The 17,966-nt window shown below is 36.1% G+C and overlaps 1 protein-coding gene across 11 annotated transcripts in view; it reads right to left on the bottom strand.

Annotated features, from left to right (window-relative positions):
- The window catches only part of ZMYND8 (zinc finger MYND-type containing 8), a 75,143-nt gene that overhangs the window by 17,392 nt on the left and 39,785 nt on the right, over positions 1-17,966 (bottom strand). For 9 of the 11 annotated variants that reach the window (XM_040607839.1, XM_040607838.1, XM_040607841.1 and 6 more), the window contains 10 exons: positions 17,246-17,394; positions 12,636-12,854; positions 11,572-11,685; positions 9,760-9,852; positions 8,546-8,633; positions 7,842-7,897; positions 6,115-6,192; positions 5,140-5,255; positions 3,564-4,045; positions 1,236-1,376 (listed from right to left, as the gene is read on the bottom strand). In XM_040607839.1, the coding sequence (XP_040463773.1) occupies positions 1,236-1,376; positions 3,564-4,045; positions 5,140-5,255; positions 6,115-6,192; positions 7,842-7,897; positions 8,546-8,633; positions 9,760-9,852; positions 11,572-11,685; positions 12,636-12,854; positions 17,246-17,394 (1,536 nt within the window). The remainder of the gene's footprint in view (positions 1-1,235; positions 1,377-3,563; positions 4,046-5,139; positions 5,256-6,114; positions 6,193-7,841; positions 7,898-8,545; positions 8,634-9,759; positions 9,853-11,571; positions 11,686-12,635; positions 12,855-17,245; positions 17,395-17,966) is intronic. The other 2 variants (XM_040607847.1, XM_040607840.1) reach the window with 1 other exon arrangement.

Here is a 17,966-nt window from a genome sequence, read left to right as displayed (position 1 = left end):
TGGACTTTCACTTTTGTTTTTTCTGAGAGAAATCCTGTCCACATTATGTATGACAATGTGACACAGCAAGTCATATCTGAAAACCACAGGATTCACAGATTAATCTATGTCTGGCACCACTGACACTATTACATGAAGAAGGATTGCCATTTCCTTTCCTATCACCAAAGAGTTTATTTAGCAAAGGAAAATCCCCTACAGCTGAAAAAAATAACCGATATTCTACTCGAAAGCATACTACCTGTTCTTTTACGGTATTGCTCAGGGACCATAGCATCAGATCCACACTATTTATTCCAAGTATTCTATGCTCCAGTGATGTGTCCCATCTGTGGCTCAAACAACTGCAGCACTACATATTTCTTAAATGTTTTTTCCAAATGCATTGTCACCTCAGGTAGGACTACAGACAGCTACAGTGCAGCAGAAATTAACCTATGGTATGTCCACACAGATAGATTAACATGCTGACAAAAACAGTTGTGAGCTTGCATCCAGAATCAGAATATCTGTTTCACCGAACACATGAATTCAACACTTGAGCTCAAGCCTTCCCGAAGTATTTGACTAACACCAAGGGGCAGAATCCCATATCTCCATGTAATATCATGGTGGAGGTAAAAAGTAGCTAGAACTGAATCAGAATACTCACAGAACAAAGTAGGACTGAGGAAACTTGATTTACATCCATCTGGCTTTCAGAACTATTTTGTCCACTTAGTACTTAATTACTGCATCTTTCAAAATTCCACAATCCCAGAATTTACTTCTATGGAGTTTCAAGACATCCCTAGAGAGGGATGGTCAGTGAGGAGGTAATGTGAAGGCAGCAAGAGAGAAGAAGCCCTAGTAGATCCTAAATCCTAAAGACCACGAGAACACCTTGCCACTGATACACTCAAGAGACCGAGGGAGCAGCAATGTTCATGGAATTACAACCTGTAGAAACTTACCTAGTGTTTAGAAACATTCGTTTATACAGTTCAGCTAAAAAAACCCCACCATCCTTTAACTGCTTCCTCTTATCAACAAGAAGAAACAGTAACAGGAACTTGCATTTATAAAACAAAAAAAGGACAGCCTATTTGATGAAACAATAATTACACACGTGCCTCTCAAAGCCCTTTGTTCATTTAAAGCCACATACAAGCCAGCTCGTTCATATTACTGTGCATTGACACCACTCTAATTTGTTCAGCTCTAACAGTATTAGGTTTTCAAAGGTCAAGACTAACCAAGGTTAAGATTCAGAATGCTTCCTGGAGTGGAAGTTCTCTCTTGCTTAGCAGAAATTGGCGTTGATGCTTGAGGAGAAAAAGGTTTGGGACTGCCTGACAAGCTCCCCGCTTGACCCGTTCTTGTTGGTGCTGGAGAAGCTGAAAAAGCACAAAATCAATAAGGACAGATTTTAAAATAATCACAATAAAGCCATATTCACTGGGAAAAAACAGCTTGTAAACCTACACAGGCAGGGAAAAGATTTTTTGGAAAAAAAATTTCAACAGTATGTTACACCTCCACTACAAGTTGCAACTACCACTTTGATTTTCATTTAATAAAGAAAAAGAAACTGTAAGGAAAATAATTTTCTTTCAGCTATACAGTTGGGGCCAAATGTCTGCTTACCCTCAAAACAACTCTGTTTGCAGTGACAGAAAGTTTCTGGCTTTCAGATTTGGTTATTCTAGATTTAACAAATTCTGACACTCTAAATTGCTGTCTATTTTAATTCATGTATGTAAGTAAACACAGAAAACCCTATCTACCCCATTTGCTAGCTACTTTAACAGAGAATTAAGAGTACAAATCACAGTAAGTTTAATCTAGATATCAGTGGCCAAATGTATCTGATAAGGTAACAGAATATTCTAATTTATACAGAGTTTAAGCAAAATTCTGTGCTCTGAGCCTTTAAAATCTCCACGAAATAATGTTTCAAAAGCAAACCTAGAAACTGCTAAACAGTCCAGAAAGGGAAGCATCTGCAGGCCATTACCTAACAACAACAAAAAGTCATTTTTTTCAGCAAGAAACTAATTTTTGTCTTTTAAATCTCAGCTTAATGCTCTGAAAGTGTCATCCTAAACTCACTACTGGATACTTTTTCTTCCTCAGTACATCCAGGATCGTCTATATGTTTTCAGATTCCTAAACGGTAGCAGTATCTACTGTTTCTGTAACTTTCCAAGTTCTCTTTTACACATCACTCAAAATACACAACTGAGGCATGCAAATAAGAACATTCTTGTCTAAGGATAGCGCAGTGATACTACCTGAATTATTTTTTTACAGCAATTTCATTTACATTTGAATTGAAACACACAAGATTCCAGCTAAATTTATACATAAAGTAAACATTACAAAAGTTAGCAATCGTTACAATATACAGGTAGAAATGCCAGGTGGGAAACTGAATATTCTAGTTTAACTGCTGTTAATTTCAATTGAGCATTTCTATGCACTAGGATAGAGGACAGTAAGGCATGAGGAAAAGTTAGAAAAATTCCCCAGAACTGCTATGATAATCAAGAATTCAGAGTAATAGGATAACATCTGACGTCATCTTTTCTTAATCTGACAAAATAGGTTTAATGTGACTTTCCATGATTATCTCCACTACTATAAAGAAATAATAATATGGTATAATAAAAGCTCTGTATTTTAAGACACAAAACAGTACCTGTTAGCTTCACTTTATGTATAAAAGCTGTACACACATATATACATACTGTATGTAGAAAATGAATCATTCCTTTTGACCTGTTACTCTATTGAAAAATCCAAGCATTTTCATATAATTAAATTCATACAGTTACTTAGCCATCACTTTCTTAAGATGGATCATATCACAAGACACTTTTGTACCCACAGCCTAGCCTTTATTGGCTAGAAAGAATAAGACTATAATTAATAAATAAACAAATGGCATTTTATCTAAAAACTGCAACAGAACATACTGATTCAGTTTTCTACAACCAAACGCAAAGTTTTAAACCACACTGATTAATATACTGCATCATTTTTTTTCAGGCAGCAACATACTTTTAGTTATGGATTAAGATAGTTCGCCTGAGTGCCACAAAATTAGCTAGTGTCTGACTGCATCACAAGTCTGAGAAGTCTGTATTCCACACTCCTTTTTCTCTTTATCCACTCTGCCTATGGAACTGTAGTTTTATTGTATTTTAGCTACTCGGCTGGGAACACTATAAATTTAAGCTCATTGCCTTGAAAAAGGGCTATCAAATTTTAAACAGAATATCTCCTTAACCAAGACAATTCTAACACTTTTTGTATTTTTTTCCACTCTACATCCATTTTGATAGTTACAACTATCCTGCTATTTAAACTGAAGGGGTTGGTCAGTTTTCATGATTATTTTTTCCTTCTCAATGTGACAGAAAGGACTGTAATTTCTTCGAATCAAAAGTTAAACCCATTTTTTTTCCTAAAATTTCTTCATAAAATGAGTCATAATACAGTCTGTCTTTAAAAATTACATGGAATAAAACTAGTGCATTAACCAAATGCAAAGTCCTGTACCCCCCCTTTTTTTTTTTTACCTGTATTTTTCTCAATAAAGTCCATGGATTCTTCACTGGCACTAAAATGACTGGAAGTTGCTTTTTTCTCTGCATCCTGTTCAACATCAGATCCAGTGTGAACTGATGAGTTTGTACTCATTGGTGACCGTGGCATATCTGTCAAGGAAATCCTACGACCAGTACTACTGCTCAGCATGGACTTGCTCATTAGAATCTTGGGTGAAGCTGTCATATCAAAGTTCAGTTTGATTTTCTCTTGTTTGTCTGTCTTTGCAGTTCCAGCAGTCGGGTTTGTAGGGTCTAATAACATTTGGTATTGATTGTTGGGAGTATATGGTGTCCGGAAAGGTGCGTAGTTAAATACTCCAAATTTTCTACGAATGTTATCAACATAAACCTCCATTTCTTGCATTGCACTATTGAAGATGCTTTTAGTCTTTTTCACAGAAAAAGGAATTTCTTTAGACATGAGGTAGCAATTATTTATTGGAACCCAGGCCCTATATATAAAACAGAAAAATAAAGGTAATATAACTACATTTCACACCGGGGACTGACATTAGCAACTTCTGTGCCCATACTAACTATTTTGGCCTAAGCATAAAGATTCGCACACCTCAGATCATTCCGAAGGACCATCTCTACCTTCTTATTTTAATAGTTCAGTGCTTAGTTTTGGTAAGTAAGTAAATTGCATGTCTTAGATTATGACTAGTTTATTTCACTCTACCCAGTAACAAATAAAACATGAATAAACACTAGTCAAATATGGCAAAATATTCCCTAATTAGAATAGTCTATGTAACTGTAAGACAACCATTGCTAAACATTCTATCTGTCATAGTTAGCAGAGAAATATAAAAAGCAGGTCAGGAAAAAAAAAAGACTTCACAAACACATCCTTCAAAACATTTTACACCCCATGTCAGGTTGATCAAACTCTCCAATGCCAGGAAAAGCTCTATCAACAAGTGTTGGACAGATTTTATTTATCATGAAATGAGGCAGACTCTACACTAACTTGGAAGGAACTTTAACTAAATTATTTCATGGCCCTGTACAGTTGGGTTTTTTTTACAATACCTGGTTTTGTAACTGTATAGAATTATATTTTCAATTCATGACAAATCAACTCGTATTCATCATGGATGGCTTTCTTCATGTAAGCAGAGGGTTTACAAACACAGAAAACTAAACTCCTTTTCAGAGCAAAACTGGCATTTTCAACACTGATTATATTTTCTCTATTTTTTTTTTTAATCTACAGTTGTGTGTTTATTCCCATAGTGTTCAGACAACATTAACAATTTTATTGGCCTCTTCCACCTTTAAGAACTACAGCTCTCTGCAACACAAAACCAGACACAGGAATTAACTGGCATACTCACTGAGATAATATATGTATTAATCCTACAAACACATGACTTACATTCTACAAACACCAAGTAAGAAACTAAAACTGTATGTGCTAAAGTATTACACAGTTTATTAGGGTCAAGATTCAAAAGACAGGACCCAAAAACTCCCAAGAGCACAAAAGTACAACAAGTATTTTGCAAGTGCAACCAAAGACATCCTTTGGTTAAATTCCCACCTGTCATGTTGGCCAAAGAAACGGGCATCAACTTGCCCATCTTTATCCCTCAGTGCTTTAGCAGGCCAGAATGGAAAGCCTTTGAGTTTAGCCCAGACCAAAGGGTGGGGATTGCTCTAGAGGAAGAGGCAAAATACACAGTAAGAAATATAAGAATATTACCTTCAAATCCAATAAACAACATGATTTTTTTTTTTATTTGTATGTATTACTTAGATTCAATAAAGATCCAACATGCACAAAGCACTTGCCAAATACAGGATTCCGTTTTACTATATACTTGATATATACATAATAGATCTTGAAAGGACAAAATAATAAAATTATTTTTAAAAAATCCAACTCTTAATTGTCTCAATTAAATAAAAAAAAGGTGCAATTATGACATGTTTATTTCTTTTTCATTTGTCCCCATCAAATATGTAGCATAATGCAAGTTCAGCAAGGGCCAATCTTTCAAAATCTCTAAGTCAAAGAGAGAACTTAATGGATTATACACTTCTACTTAAGAAGCTCAAGGAGTCTTCCCCAGTTTGTTGCAGTATTAAACAAAAAGAGAAAACAGACAACCTATTAATAGGTCACAACAGAAAAATCAAGACTCAGATTCATACCTGCAGAAAGAGACATTCACATTTCAGAAATCTTACCCTGAGTGCAAGTACCACATGCAAGCACAGACGACCCAGGAGCAGGTAACTTATATTTGAGGATAAAGAACTTGTGAACTGGTTGCTGACACCATTTGCAGTTATTTCTGAATTAATCAATCCTTTTGTGAAAACATGCAACTTTACAGCTAAACGCCTTTGATACAGTCTTGACTCCATAAAGGGCTACTTGGTAAACTACAGCAGCTTTTCTTGACTCAGTAACCCCCCGAGGTTTAAAACAATGGGGGGATAGCAAGCAACAGTTAAATGAGAACTGCTAGTTTAATGTACTAGTTAAGACTACCATAATCCTTTAACTTACACAAGGCTCACAAAACCAATTTTCTCGTTTTTGGCAAGCAGCTAAATAACATTCCGGACATACTTCAATTTCATTCATCTGAAAAGAAAAAGCAAACAGTTACTGGAGACTTTAGAGTCCAAAGTATGATCAGTAGTGTTATGTTAGTCTGTCCAGTTTGCTAGCATTATTTTTCCACAAATTTGTAGTCATAAATCCACATTTCCCAGGTGACCAAAAAGGCCAAGAGCATCCTGGCTTGTATCTGAAACAGCGTGTAGGCCAGTAGGACAGAAGAAGTAATCACCCCCCTGTACTTGGCCGGTGAGGCCACATTGAGAACGCTGTGTCCAGTTTTGGGCCACTCACTACAAAGAGGACATTGAGGTGCTGGAGTGAGCGCAGAGAAGGGCAACAAAGCTAGTGAAGGGTCTGGAGCACAAGCCTGATGAGGAATGTCTGAAGGAAACGGGACTGGAGAAAAGGCGGCTCAGGGGCAAGACCTTATTGCTCTCTACAACTAGCTGAAAGGAGGTTGTAGCAAGGTGGGTGTCGGGCTCTTCTCCCAAGTAACAAGCAGTAGGACAAGAGGAAACGGCCACAGGTTGTACCAAGGGAGGTTTAGACTGGGTATCAGGAAAAATTTCCCCATCGAAAGGGTTGTCAAGCTTTGGAACAGCCTGCTCAGGGAAGTTGTGGAGTCAGTATCCCTGGAGGTGTTTAAAACCTCCAGGGACATGGATTAGCAGTGGACTTGGCAGTGCTGGGTTTACGGTTGGACTCAACGACCTTAAAGGTCCTTCCCAACTAAATAATTCTATGAGTCACTTGCTATGGACAGACACCCGTCTTTTTCTACCCCTGTAACATATGCATTCCACTTAATTTATCAGTTTTTACATCCCTCTTCAGATTGTATGCCATTGTCGTTTACTCCGGTCAGAAAAATACATCCTTTGTTTGATGCTGTATTTATTCCAGTGGTTAAGACTTATTTATCATAATTTCTTCCAATGGCAAAAATATAATGTCAATTGGGCATTTAATTTCATAATTCATGCAGAACCAAAAATAATTTACTCCTTATGGTCATTATTATATAAATTAGTTAAGACACCAGTCTCAGGTTATACATGAATTTTGTTCTATTAAGAACTGCTACATTCTCAGAATTTATGTGAATCATCGATATCGCTGTATCAGCCTGGGGATAGAGAAAGCACTTCTTTGTTCAAATATATTACATTTAGAATAGCAAGTTTTTGTACTACTAAACATTATGGATTACCACTGAAATAAAATCAGTGCAGATGATCAGTTAAGAATGCATGCAGTCATTTTTTGCATTTATTCAGAGGAATTTCGTATTGTTACAGCAAAAGAACCACCAAAAAATGCATCTATGAATCAGAAGATGTGGGTCTCTATTTCCAGCTCCAAATATTAATTTAGAAGATAGGTGTCTTTGTGCAGAATCCATATAGCTCCTTTCTTCTCTTCTCTTCCCTCCCCACCCTGCCCCGCAAGTCTTAGAGATGGTGAATATTCTAATGAAAGACACATTAGCAATGCCCTTGCCAGAAATCATTCTGTAGGCCATGGATATGCATAACTAAACATAAGAAAGCCTACAAAAATTATAGTTATGCAATACACACATTAGAAAATACATATTCTTTCACTCATGAATAACTGAAATGGAACACTTTAAAAACACAGAACAATTAAGTTAATTAGGGCACTCATACCTCATGCTCACAGATTTTGATGATGACTTTTGCTGTTTGTGTCAATTTGTGATTTCCTGAGGAAACAATAAAATGCTTTAACCAGAAAACTGTCATGCTAGAATTATGATAAAATCAACAGGGTTTAGATTGAAAATTTAACACTGAAGACAAAAGAGAACATCAAAAGAGATGATGTAAAACCTATGTATAAACTTCACCCTTGCAAAAGCAGAAAGTAGGCACTCCTCAAGGTAACATCATACCAATCTTTAAACGTTCCTTTTTGAAGCCAATTGTAGCCTGCCCACCACTGATACATTCTTTTGTTGAGGGACATGCCATATGACATCCTCAGGTAGGTCTCCCGTAAAGTGCTGCACAACGCCAAACACTAAGGCAACTTTGGGGTTGGAACCAGATGATCTTTAAGGTCCCTTCCAACCCAAACCATGCTATGATTCTAACTTACTTGAAAAAAATTTTTTAAGGTGGAACGAGCAAGTGACAACACAGGATGCATTTGGTCCTACAGTTTTATGTATGCCAATTGTTAAAAGAAATAAACATAAATTCTGTTGCGTTTAGTATGGTCATTAACAGGATATGGTCATTAACAGGAAGATATTTTCAGCATTTGCCAACTAGAAGTCTGCAAATTGCTCTATGATTTTAAGTATTTCAAAGTTTCATATTTGAGGACATAAGTACATATTAATACTTACCTCCATTGTAAATAATGCAGTTGTGCAAAATCCATTTGGCATCAGCCAAAAATGCTTCAGTGCAACCGTACATTTTCTTTTTAACATTCTGTAAAGAAAAAATTAAGAATGTGTCAAGAAACAAAAAGGAGTAAAAAGTAACAGCTTCTTCCTGAACATTGTTTCCTAACAGTCATACAATTAATAAAACTGACTACTTATTTGCTGTAAGACTTAGGATTCTAAATACTTAAGAATCTGCCAAATTCAGGGTGTCTTTTGACTGCCCTGAAAATGTATGAACTGTCTAAATTAACTCTAAATAATGAATTATTTAGATCAGCACCTTCAACATTTCCAAAAAAATTGTTAATTTCCTGAAAGAGTTTTCCATTCCATGTCTCTGCAGAAAAATGAGTCCTTGATTTCTTCTACTGGCACATCGCTCCCAGAAAACATCATTGGTCATAATAGATAAAACAGTATGTTTAATATTCCAGTCTACCCACCAGGCAAAGTAATTTGATTAGATAAAATCAGTTGCATGGTTTTGTTACACTTTTATATCATAAAGACATCAACCTCCACTGTAAGAACATGGAGAACGAAAATTTGCTGTCTTTTCATCAGGTCCTAGCAGAACAAAGCTCAGCAATGCTTCACTCTTCATTAAGCAGTAAAGAATGAGGAACTTCTTCATGATTTGAAACTTTTAAATTATTATTGAACTGAGAATGAAAGTCCTATTATCCACCTCTTGACTTTCTTTTTTCTTCTACACCTCAGGTGCAATGGAGATTACAGTATTTGTTGACTGATCAGTAAAATGAGCCTGGAATGACCACGGGATACACGCCAAATGGTCCCAAACTAATGGACCAGTGACCCATTAACAGCTTACAGACATGATGATCAAATGCAAACTTTGGTTAATGAAGTCTTTCCACAGGATCATTCCTGAAATTAGATGAATTAATACAGGAGGAAGTCATCAGTGTAAAGTTGTCTTTTTTATACTGTTTTTCCTGAGCATTTGTTACTGGTTCAGACAAAACAATGGACTCGTTCAGTTGGCATATGATTGTTTTTGTAACTGAACTGGCACTTTTAACAACCAAACAAAAAAAGCATCAAGGTAATTTCAAGCAACCTCTCTCCCTCACTCCCATCAAACACTCCAGAAATTTTACTGACAGTAATCAAAATCAAGGAACTGCCCTCAGCATCATACAAACCTTCTCTAATGTACAAAGGTCCATTGGATGAAAGATATATTCTGCATAATCTGGGTGTTGATCCAGTGAAACTGGCTTTTGAAATGGCTCTGTCTGTTAGAAGAAAAAAAATAAATCACACTGCTTATTAATACTGAACCATTTCATCAATGACACAATACTCATTCATTTTCTAATACTACTTCCAACTCTGATGTCAGAGAAAATTCTTTAAAATTTAAATGTTGTGAAGTAATAAAGTATTGGCAGAGCAAGAGGAACTAAAAGGGCTCATTTAACTGATTTTTCACATGCTAGAAATAACAAATTGCAAAAGTTAGGTATTTTGTAAAACATACTGTTTTTTACAGTAGGGTTTTTTTGTGGGGAGTATCAGATGAGGCTCAAACAGTTTTTAGCAGAATAAAGACACTAAATTTCCAATTCACTAGACTCACCTCTTTTTCAGACTCTCTTTAGAATCATAATTTTCAAAACAATGGTGGCTTGGTAATGCAAACACATTCAAACTTTTATCAGTGGGACTCTATATTGTATCTGCTAATGTGGAGGGACTGCAGTTCTTGGAACGCAACCAATTAAAATACTCAGGTACCAAAACAACAGGTTCTCAGTAAAATGCCTAAAGGACAAAATATCTCAATAGCATTCATTAAACATTAGCTTTCTGACCACATTTTCAAAACATTTTGTCAATTCAATATAAACAAGCACAGACACTTCACTACTGAAAAGCAGCATTAAAGCTTCTAATGGCTCCATCTAATAGGATAGTATTTATCCCTCCAGAGTAAAAGGATTCCAAGAATCAAAATCTGTCAATACTTAAGAGTAACCTTCCTAGAAAAGGCCACTATTGTTCTGCTAAAATGCTTATCATAGATCAGAGTTGCAGAGAGCCCATGATTCCACACATCTGGTTTTCCCAACATTTTACTATAACACTGCAGGCACAGAGACACTCTCCCTGCTCCTATTGACAGGTACAGGAACAAGAAGGCAACAGGCATTAAGACAACCCTTGGTAATTCATAACAATTGTGTTTTGATTTACTGTTATCTTCACACATGTGGAAACTCGGCAAAGTTTGCATGGTGAGGACCAAATGATCAGAACTGTTGAAACACAGAAGTGAGAATGAGTGACTGGAATAGTTGAGGCATGGTGATTCTGAGAAGTGAGTCCAAGACAGACACACAGAGATAGGTACAAGTTGGAGGAAAACCTGTTTTACCTCTGTGATAAAAATTCATAGAACAGCAGCCTCACATTGCATGCAAGTTAATGGCACAGGTTTTCACCATACTGAGGAATATTTCAACATTTTAGAAGTATATGATACAACTAACTTTTGTGGTAAGAACAATTTCTACTAACAGATAAAAACTAGGTTTTCAACGGTTATAATCAATAATATAACATGTCTGTGCCTAGGGTTCCTGTCCATGTAACTGTATTGGTAAGAGATCGCATCTCCCCATTCCCCTTACACCTCAGAGACAGCACTGTCCACTTTCAGAGAATGAGAAACCACCATGTCCCACTGGAAAGCCACATTGTATTTCCACTACACCCAGAAGTTATATCAAGAAACCACATTTTAAATGCATTCCAAAACAGTCTATACAGCCTAAAGTAATCTGTACTAGACAGGTGGCAGACAGCACAGAAGCTGTCACAAGCTGATGAAATAAACTAGGTTCATAATTCACAAAAGGAAGCAAACCCCACGATTATGACAAACATAGGATCCAAGCATTAAAAATAAACTCATAAAAAAAAAAGGAGGGGAAAAAAAAAATCTTCCTTACCCCTGGCTGTTTCATTTTCTGTAGTGCAAACTTCAGTAAATATGATAGCTGTTCAATGGTGAGCATTGTCATAGCTTTACTCTGTGTTTCTATGCATTCTGCAACTGTGATTTTCTGTAAGTTAAGATTAAAGAACATTTTGTCAGCAAACATTTTTAGGTAAATTCTTCTCCACTGAAACATTCTAGCATTCTTCTCCACTGAAACATTCTAGCATTCTTCTCCACTGAAACATTCTAGCATTCAAATGGAAGATCATAACTACCTTATAAGAAACAAAACATTTCTGATGATGCAATATAAGTACTTCAGATGCTTGTTTTACTTGGGTTTTGTTCCAGGTATGTTAATAAATTTAAAAAAAAAAAAGAAAGGAAAAAAAAAAAGAGAAAAGACCAGAAAATTATCCATCGTCTTCAAGATCATGCAAAGTGACTATGTGAACACATAAAGTTCCCAAATACAACATGAGTTCACAGCAACGTGAACCAGTGAGAAGGCCAGCTGAGTTCTAATGCAAAAAGTGATGAAAAAAAAAAAAACATGCAATAAACCAATCTGCTTTTATTAAAGATACTTTGATGCTAAATATTCTCCCCCCAGGAATCACCAGAGAGGAATGATTAAAATCTTCCTCAGCCCTGTAGAAAAAGAGAGTAATAAAATACCCACTTGTTTATGTAGACCCTACAGTGCCATTTTTTTCTGCACTGCTGCAGAGCTGATCAGGCCACTAGAAGAAGCACAAGTTAAACTAGCCAAAACTGCAGAATGTTTCCAGAATTAGAGGTGCCTGATAAAGAGATAACTCTTTGAAATGGTGCTTTCTCTAGACATGGAAACACAAAGGAAGTTGAAGACTTGTGCTAAGAAGGCAAACACAATCTGGGTACGCACACAGAAAAAGTGGTGCAGCAGCAATGGATGCCTCCTCTTCCGTAAATTTATTTCTGGTACCTCTACCAAGAGGTAATATAGGACTAAACCAGAAACATTACAAAACACAAAAAAGCTGCTTATATCTCACAAACAAGAATGAAATCCACTCCTTGTATCAAACTAACCTCACATTCTGGGCAAAACCAATCCCCCTCTGGTTCCGCTGTCAGTTTCAGACACTTAGCATGATAAACCCGAGGGCAGAGTTCACAGCAGAGGACTTGGCCTTCCCGATGACAAACCCAGCAATAGAAATCATTCCGTCCATCCTGTGGTACAACATCAACAGGGTCTGTGGTGAGTGGCTGCTTCATATAGTAAAACGGACCATGTCTTAGTTCTGACTGAAATGTAGGCAAGAAAAACAGGTTTGGTTTCAAAACAAATTTGCATTGTTTCAAATATTCGTAATATATAAGCAGACAGCAGTTTACAGAGTTTAACATTTATGCAAGCACAGTATCTTATTCATTGCACAAAATCATTCATAAAGAAATTTACTTCTTATTCAGATGTCAAATGCTAGTTTGCACTCAAGACTGAAAATAATTTTTTGCGGCAAGTGAGGGCATCAAGTGCAAGACATGCAATCCAACAGAAGTCAGTAAACACTTTTATCTTCAAAAGAGAAGTATTGCTATAGAAGCCATTAGGTCCTCTAAACTCAGAATTCCATGGAGCTGTACAAGCTAAATACTGAGATTCTATTTAGTGGTGGCTAAACCTGGGAGAACTGAAGAAGTTAGTCCTGAAACAAGAAGTTGAACACCATGCAAATCTGTCCTAAGTTGCAGCAGTTCACAACTTTGTACAATGAAGCAAGCCAGTGCTGATTTTGATTAATAAGGCAAGCTGCAGAGTAGGACGACAAAGGAGCAGATTCATATCCTGAACAGCCAGTCACCTCTGCTACAGGAGCAGGAACACTGGGAGAGATTTCACCCACCATTTAAATGCATATCAGAATGTAAGACTCACAATCTCCACTGGTTTGCCTGCACCAGAAAACAGTGTTAACTTTGTAAACTGCATGAACTAGTCTTCCACTTGAGCCCCAGGCAGCTCAAAGATGACACAGCTGACGCCAAAACACAAGAAGTGAAGAGCCTGGCACGGCTAAAATGATACCTAAAAATACCCAGATACCTAAAGTTTATTAGATCTGCTTTGAAGAGCTAACATTTATACCAAAACTACATTGTATTTATTAATGACAAGCATATTGAAGTTTTCTGTTTGATATTAATTATAGGGGTGGTTTGCTGAGAAGGGCATGGAGGGAAATCATCTTGAGTTTTAGGCAGTTTATTTAGCACAATTTTTTTATTCGATGTAAAACCGTTTGTCATTACGTTGCTTGTAACTATCCAAATGCTTGTCGTTTGCAGAACCATTTTGTTTGGTTCTCGGGTAATTTTGCATGTATCCTACAACACTTACAAATCTGCAAGGTTTTAGACCCTTGAGTTGTCATATGCCCACGTGAGTTACAGAACAGTGCAACCATGTGCATGTTCCATACCTCTGCAGCAGCCTGTACAAAATCAGTCACACAGGGCATAAATTAACATCACCAGAAACCACCAGCATGCTAGCTTGGACCATGAAATTTCTAGATTTCTAAAGTTACAAAGGACAAAGTCTAATTATTTGCATGAATAGAGGACCTTCAAGGTCAAATTAGATGATGCAGGATTGAAAACCCAGCTGAATATGTTTTATCTCAAAAAATACACCAGAAAAGATATAATCTGCAATTATCTAACACTGAATAATATTTTAGGCGAAGAAAGGCTGTTACCCACAAACACCCCCAAAGCATTCAGCTACCTAAAATTTCACTCTGCCTTCTATCAGTTTTGGTGGTTTTCATTCTTATTATACAGATGATACCGCTACTAAAAAGGCACTTTGTTCTAACCACAGAAATGGGCAAAGTGCTATTTTCTGTACTTTCTCTGCCTATATATTTAATCATGTAACATGACAACACTTTCACAAGGAAGGTTCTAAGATACCCAGTGGAATAAGAGGGACAGCATAAGGCCTGAACTACATTTCACATGTATTGCTCTATAATCATTCAAACAGATACAAAAGCATATGGAAACCCAAAGTGAAGAAGAGAAAGTTGCAGTTTACAGTGCAGAAACATGTTTTGTTTGCAGCTATTATGCGCCGCAGCTGTGAGACCAAACTCTCAATAGTGTATACGTGGAGATGCAGCTACAGGGCATTTCCTCAACTGCAGATAAAGCAAATTACCAGTTAATACATATGCTGACTTTGAAGTGGGTATAAGCAGTATATCCACACTGAACTCCTAAGAATCAAAGATACTGCTTTAAGACAAAATATAAAACCTATGAAACTGTTCCACAGACATCATCTCATAACATCCAAACTGAAGAGAAGTCCATTTCTGCTAGAGCATGACAGGAATTATTTTCTGTTCAAAGATGCTTGTATCTTTTGGACATCTATCACCTTGTTTTGAGACTCAAAAAATACCCAAACAACAAAAGTAACAGACTAAAAAGTAATGACTCAACTGCATCAAAGGATCTTTTCAATTGTACTAATCACAGTAAAACTTCAAGAGTTTAAGTTTTAACAGTTATGAAAAAAAGCTTTGTTTTCTCAACTTTTCACAACTAGCCAATTGAAGCTCAAATAGGTGATAGCTTGTTTTAAAGTCTTCATATTAATGTTATTAAGACCTGTAGAATGACATAGAAAACTGAAGAAAAAACAACAGTATTGTAGTGCTGTTCTGGGGAGAAAAAGACCACTATTTATATTCAGTTTAAATTAATATTGAAGCTAGTAGCAATAACAAGCTAACAAATTCAATTACATTAAAACTGACCAACTAAGTGTTATAAGTTCCTGATTTTTAACCTGTCTTAGCTACATTCTACAATTCCATAATTCTTTGCTTGTATTTCAACACTTTAAATACCTGTTGGCACCATTCTGAAGATCTGTTAGTGCATCCACAACAAGTAACATGAAGCTTTATGCAACTATAACTTTAGTAATGGTATCTTGAAATATTCAAATATTGCAAAACACTTTGTAATGTAGAATATTAAGTTAGAGGTTTCCAGTGATGTTGTCATACCTCAAAATGGATTTATCAGCCAATCAGAACCACAGCTATCAGCTAAATTTTACTTGAAACTTAACCTGAGAGCAAAACAAGTAACTGTGTATGCTTAGCTCACATCTGTTCAGAAGTAAAAGAATCTTTTGCTAACTTGTAACAAATACAGCAAAATAAGCAAGTCTGATTGCTTTTCTTCGTTAGATACTGACAACTTTATTCTATCCTGTAATATTTCAGGTCTGAGATACCTGGAAAACAGAAAAGGATTTACAGAGGGGAATGTATCAAGTTCAACAACTACAACTGTGTTTTCACATATATTTTTAAATGCATGAATAAAATGTGGAAATTAATACCCTAAGACTTAATTCCACTGTTTGTAAAATTATCTCTACACTGCACAGTTAGAAGCTCAGACTTCAGTGAGGCAACATCTCTCCAGTAAACATCCAGGATGTAGAGGAATTTTTACCGCCTTCAGAGAAGTTCAGTGAAAGCCAAACCGACAACATCAAACTAGTATAAGCATGCCTACCAATACTATTCCTAGATCTCCAATTACCCTTAAACAAAATACTCTTGACACTAAAACTGTTCTTTAGCAAGGCCTGATTTATTCACAGTCTTTGTTCCAGGACAACTGCAATGATTAGAAATTTCATCTTCTTTTCTAACCAGTGCAATCATACCAGGATAATATTTAATGTGGATGCTGTTACTCCAGGAAAAAGTGCTTTAAACCCTCAAAACTTAATCTTGTGTTTATATGATCCTGGCAAAAAACACTGACACAAAAAAGCACTCTGAAAAATACACAGGTCTGTCATTATTAAACTAGATGAGAAATTATTTCAGTAAGGCTAAAGACTGCTTTCACGTAACCTCCTCCAAGACGATGCAGGTACTTTACAGCACTTGCTATCCAGTACACTTCATGTAATTCTTTCACTTGCATCACACAACGAATCAGAATTATTAAAGCCTTCTGGAGTCAAGTTCTTCTAAGAACTACAACAAATGCTATAAATTCAATATTCAGAAGACACTGAAAATAAGGTCAAGCATGAAAACAGATAAAAGTACTGTCAAGGTGACTCTTTGATTTAATTGGTTTGGTAGGAATGTACACTGCCCAGCAATTTAAAGGATGAGGAGCAAATCTGGAGAGTACCAAGGAAAGAACTGGACTTTTACTAATAATTGGCAATAGGTCTGAAAGCAGGTGAGGGAATTCCACTGACATTATGAGATCTTTCTTAATCTAGGGTATCAGGCCACAGAACATTTCCTTTTAATGGCTTTAATTAATAACAGCTATTATTGTTGTTACTATATTCCTTCATAATAATCTCATTCAAAATGGCATTTATTGGGTATACATCTTACTAGCTTTATGAAATCAAAAACCAGGACGCAGGTGGTATTCCTCATACAGATGTAAAACCAAAATAAATGAATATCCAAATCCAAGTTACACTGCCAACTCCCACACCCACTGTATTTAAAAAAGAATATCCACTTCTTAGTAAAAAAATGGAGATTCCTAAAGAGAGAGCTCCTGATCAGCTGTCTCTACATCCTTCATTGTTTCATATTCTAGCATAACAAGACCTTGAGTTCTCTTACCTGCTCTTTATTATTACTGTTCAATAGACCAGGTTTCTTTTTCTTTTTTATAGGACTTGTTGATGCATCCTGTGGTGAGTGCCCATTAGAGGAATGTGGAGGGCTGGGAAATTTCCTTTTTTGTGCTGTGCGTTCAGCAGAGCCAGGATCTATAGCAGATACAAACAATATGGTTGAAGAGGTTTCTGAATTAAAAGCATTTAAACAAGGTTATGGTTTGTCATTCATACTCCTTTACTGAACTGAATAAATATTCTCATTTGTCTTTCACCCAGTCACTGACAAAGCTAAAAGCACAGACTGGCTAAGCCATGCCACTGTTAAGTGAAACCTCAATACAGTAATTTAGATTAACATTAAATATTTTTTTCTTTTCCCACAGCATTCTGGTCATCTCCAATTTTAGTATCTTTTAAACTGTAACAACATTTCTTCTGTAGTTTAGCAGAGTGCTATGCTAATTTGTCATATACTTTAAAAGCAGAGAAACATTAACAGATCTTAACAGCTTTGCTCAAGTAATCTAGGAATATAAGCAACAGATGTTAAAACATGGTAAGAGGAAAGTCAGTCCTCATCATTTATTACTCATATTTACATAAATGTATTGAAATAGGTCAATACAAAAATGAAGTTGTCCTATAGTCTGACAATAAATACACCATCTCAAATAGTCATTTGCAGTACCTGTTAAATTGAATTGTAAATTAAGACTCCTAGT

This window comes from Falco naumanni, chromosome 10 (assembly GCF_017639655.2).
Source record: "Falco naumanni isolate bFalNau1 chromosome 10, bFalNau1.pat, whole genome shotgun sequence".
Lineage (NCBI taxonomy): Eukaryota > Metazoa > Chordata > Aves > Falconiformes > Falconidae > Falco > Falco naumanni.
Note: the sequence above shows the minus strand (reverse complement) of the source record. Positions and strands in the feature narration are given on the sequence as shown.